The 3,492-nt window shown below is 37.4% G+C and overlaps 1 protein-coding gene across 2 annotated transcripts; it reads right to left on the bottom strand.

Annotated features, from left to right (window-relative positions):
• Positions 1-1,320: 1,320 nt before the first annotated feature.
• LOC137713581 (protein BUD31 homolog 1) lies at positions 1,321-3,274 on the bottom strand. Of its 2 annotated transcripts, none has more exons than XM_068452896.2 (4): positions 3,118-3,274; positions 2,563-2,663; positions 2,265-2,452; positions 1,321-1,631 (listed from the first exon to the last, which is right to left on the bottom strand). In XM_068452896.2, the coding sequence occupies exons 2-4, from the start codon at positions 2,654-2,656 to the stop codon at positions 1,476-1,478; spliced, it is 438 nt and encodes a 145-aa protein (XP_068308997.2). In that variant the 5' UTR covers positions 2,657-2,663; positions 3,118-3,274; the 3' UTR covers positions 1,321-1,475. The 2 variants fall into 2 exon arrangements, with proteins under 2 accessions (XP_068308997.2, XP_088539929.1); XM_088683803.1 differs by having other exon boundaries at positions 3,109-3,240.
• Between the last annotated feature and the right edge of the window lie 218 nt (positions 3,275-3,492).

Below are 3,492 nucleotides of genomic sequence, written 5' to 3'. Positions count from 1 at the left end.
TCGATTGCATGGAAACTTTCTTGATTGCTTACCTAGCATTGCTCTCGAGTCAATTGAAGACTTGTGGTTATCCAAGGGGGAGTGTTGTAATTTACAGGCCATTCATTTTGGATGGCCACCCAACCCACTACAATCCCACTCATCCCACTTTACAGTCCTCCCACTGCAACTTTGTCTAAAGTTTTGCCTATAAAATTAATGAGAAGAAGGATAGCAGACAGACACAGAAATAGATAGACATACAACTGGTAGAGGAAGAGAGAAGAAAGGAGATAACAGAAAGAGTTATCTTTGTAATCTTATTATTCTAGATTATAGTGGAAAGCACCACTGCTGCCCCGAGGATGTACTCTAGTCACATTGACTGTAAAGGAATCTCGTAAATTTTGTGTCTTGTTTATTTATTCCACTGCACACATCGTCAGATTTACAATTATTGGATTTAGGACTTTTTCATGAGACTTGGACACTATATGTAGGGTCCACAATGGCTACTTTGTTCCCTCTTTTTCTTTGTGCGGGGCAAGAAATGTCTAATTCTTTAATTTGTCAGTTGGGTTGCTAACTTTGTTGGAGATGTGTTTTTCTTAAGCGACATAACAAATCTAACTTTGGTATTCAATTACTCTCTTGGATGACTCTTAGGCTTTTTGATTAAGTTATAACCCTTCATGCTCATGTCACGTCGAGGTACTGCAGAAGAAAAAAACTGCAAAATATGATCCAATTTATCATTATTGATTAGTTAAAATGTTGGTTAACCGTATTCTGAAATACGGAAAAAAAAACATTGGCTTATTAAATTATCTATCGAGCCATGAAAAAGATTCAACAAAAGACAAAAACAAATCCACTATCTATGGTTATACTTTTAACCGGTGTTATAGCATACATTGGGATCCTTGGCTGTTAAATCCTTGACCATGAATACCGGTGTTAAAGTATACACTGAGATTCTTGACTGTTAAATCCTTGACCGCAAGTCTGGCCCTCTATCGGATGCTCACAATCCAACAATAAATCCATGACAAAACACTGCTGAAGGAGCCAATCCTCCTTGTGTCCAAGAATAAAGAATGTGTTCAAGAGGATGTAGGCCAAAATTTAAATTTACATCTCCCTACTGAAGCAAAAACCGTATTTAATTGTGATTTTACATCTCAAATTTGCATCTCTCCATTAGAGATTTGCTCCAATGTACGTTGGCAGAAGTTTCCGAAACAACAAAACAGTTAGGAACACTAAAACTCATCCATGGCAAACTCCTAAGTATTCCTTCTTTCAGCTTACAAGTTGCAGTTAAGTTGAAGCTCACAACAGTTGTTCAAAACAAGGGAGACATACTAATACCATTCGAGATTCGGGAAGATTACGATCAGCTACATGTTACAAATTCCTAACAGTTCATGGTACCAATGATAACCTGGTTCAACCATAACTAGAATTACATTTTGTAAAACGGACTCGACCACTAATCAATCTCCACTGGCGCAGCCCCGACAGCCGCAGTGCACACACTCTATAACCTTCTCCTCCCTCAGATGCTTGGGAACTCGGCAAACGCATGTGGTGGCAAAGTTATGGTCCCGGGGCTGCATGCATCTTAAACAGCAGAGCCGTTCATAACCAGGCTGCATTTCAAACACAAACCATATGTCATCACATGTCATTAGAGTTAAGTTATAAAACAATAGACCGTAGAACTTCAGATAAAAAGACACAAGCTACTTGAGTATGCAATATTTTCCTTTCAGTATCCAAATTAAAGTAATCCAACAGTTTTACGTACGACCTGCAAGTATAGTACAGAAGTTCCTTCATCATACTGATACATGGTCAATGCCCATTTAGTTAAATGGAGGTCCGTTTAAGCGTAGATATGTGTTATTGTGGTGGTGAGTGGTGGAGTTTGTGCCTGTGATGGTGATATATGGAGTATCCATGGACACCCATTGACAATCCCTGAGTCATATAGCTAAAGATGCAACGCCAATACATGTAGCAGGAGAACGTGGCTTCAAGCAATGTTGAAGGAACGTATGTATTATATTAGCACATTGATCTTTGTCATCACAACTCAATGTCATAAGTTCATAACTACCCATGTCCGATGTCTATGTTTACTCAGTTTAATATAATATTCATGGTTATGTTCTGTTAATCTTATATACAGGTTTTTCATGATGAATAATTAAGCTCCAATTCCAAGTGAATAATACTAGAACACTTGTTGCAAATTGAGGTAGAAGAGATCTAAGACAAACCTTTTTCCATTTTGCAATTAGATTGCGGTCAGCATAGCCTTGGTCCAGGCAAAACTCATATAACTCCTTGGAAATTTCATTTCTCCGGTGGTAAAGGTCAAAAATGTAGCGGCTCTTTTGATGTGCAACTTTGAAAATAGGCCACAAGGTCTCACATTTTCTCTTACCATCATGAGTATCATTCTCGGCTGCCAAAAAGTTTAAAACCAAATACACATCAAAATCCTTTCGGGCTCTGAAACACATTGATGTTCCAAACTTCAACAAACAATGTAATAACAACATGGGACGTTTATACCTTCTCTCATCGTAGCTTGTAGTTCGCGTAGAGTAGGCTCAATCAGTTCCCAACCTTCTGGGTAATTGACTCGGTTAGTCTTCACCTTCGGCATTTTATACCTGTCATCCGTCGCAACATATAATCAATTACTAGTCTGGAAATTCCAAAGCCATAATCAACAATAAAAACCGATAACCCAAAACCAAAAATTCATCAAAATCATATGATGAATTCTCCACCTGCACAGCGCTAAATTTCATGGAAAAAAGAAAAAAAAGCTGTAAAAAAACGCTACATATCGTGCATATAACGATTGAACTGTAAAATCCAAAGTCCCAAAAGACCAAAAAAAAAAAAAAAAAAAAGACCTGAAGGAAAAACAAAAGGGTTAAAATTTCTCTCCGAATCGCACACTAACTAGAAAAAGCTTCAGTCTTTAATTAATCATCGATTTACTTCGCATTAAGATATTTTAGCAATTCGAACAACCTAAAAGAGACAAATCGCAAATTAAAAAACAAAAAAAAAAAACATTGCTGAAAAATTAGATATAGAAAAAGTTACGTTAGTTACCTGATGGAGAGAAGAGAACGCTGTGGTGGCGGAGGCGGTGAAGGTGGCGCGAAGCCAGGCGGAGCAGAGCGGAAAGGGGGTTTAGGGTTTTCGAAATATATCTGCGGGCTCCCTCTTGGTAGAAGATTTTGATGATTTGTTTTGCTTTAAAATTGAAACAGTGCGCCGACACGACCGTTAGATTCCATGGACGACATGTCGTCCACGGCCCAACATTGTGAATAAAGACTAAAATCTAAACTACTTTCAGGTTCATAACTTCATATTCTTAAAAGGAAATTTTATTTGAATCCATCTAACCTATTTCTACATTTAATTTACTTTTTTTATCCATATTTTTTTAATTAAAGAATTAATATCTCTTTAAACCCAAGT

Source organism: Pyrus communis, chromosome 14 (genome assembly GCF_041283825.1).
Source record: "Pyrus communis isolate YQ-2024b chromosome 14, ASM4128382v1, whole genome shotgun sequence".
NCBI classification, from domain to species: Eukaryota; Viridiplantae; Streptophyta; class Magnoliopsida; order Rosales; family Rosaceae; genus Pyrus; species Pyrus communis.
Note: the sequence above shows the minus strand (reverse complement) of the source record. Positions and strands in the feature narration are given on the sequence as shown.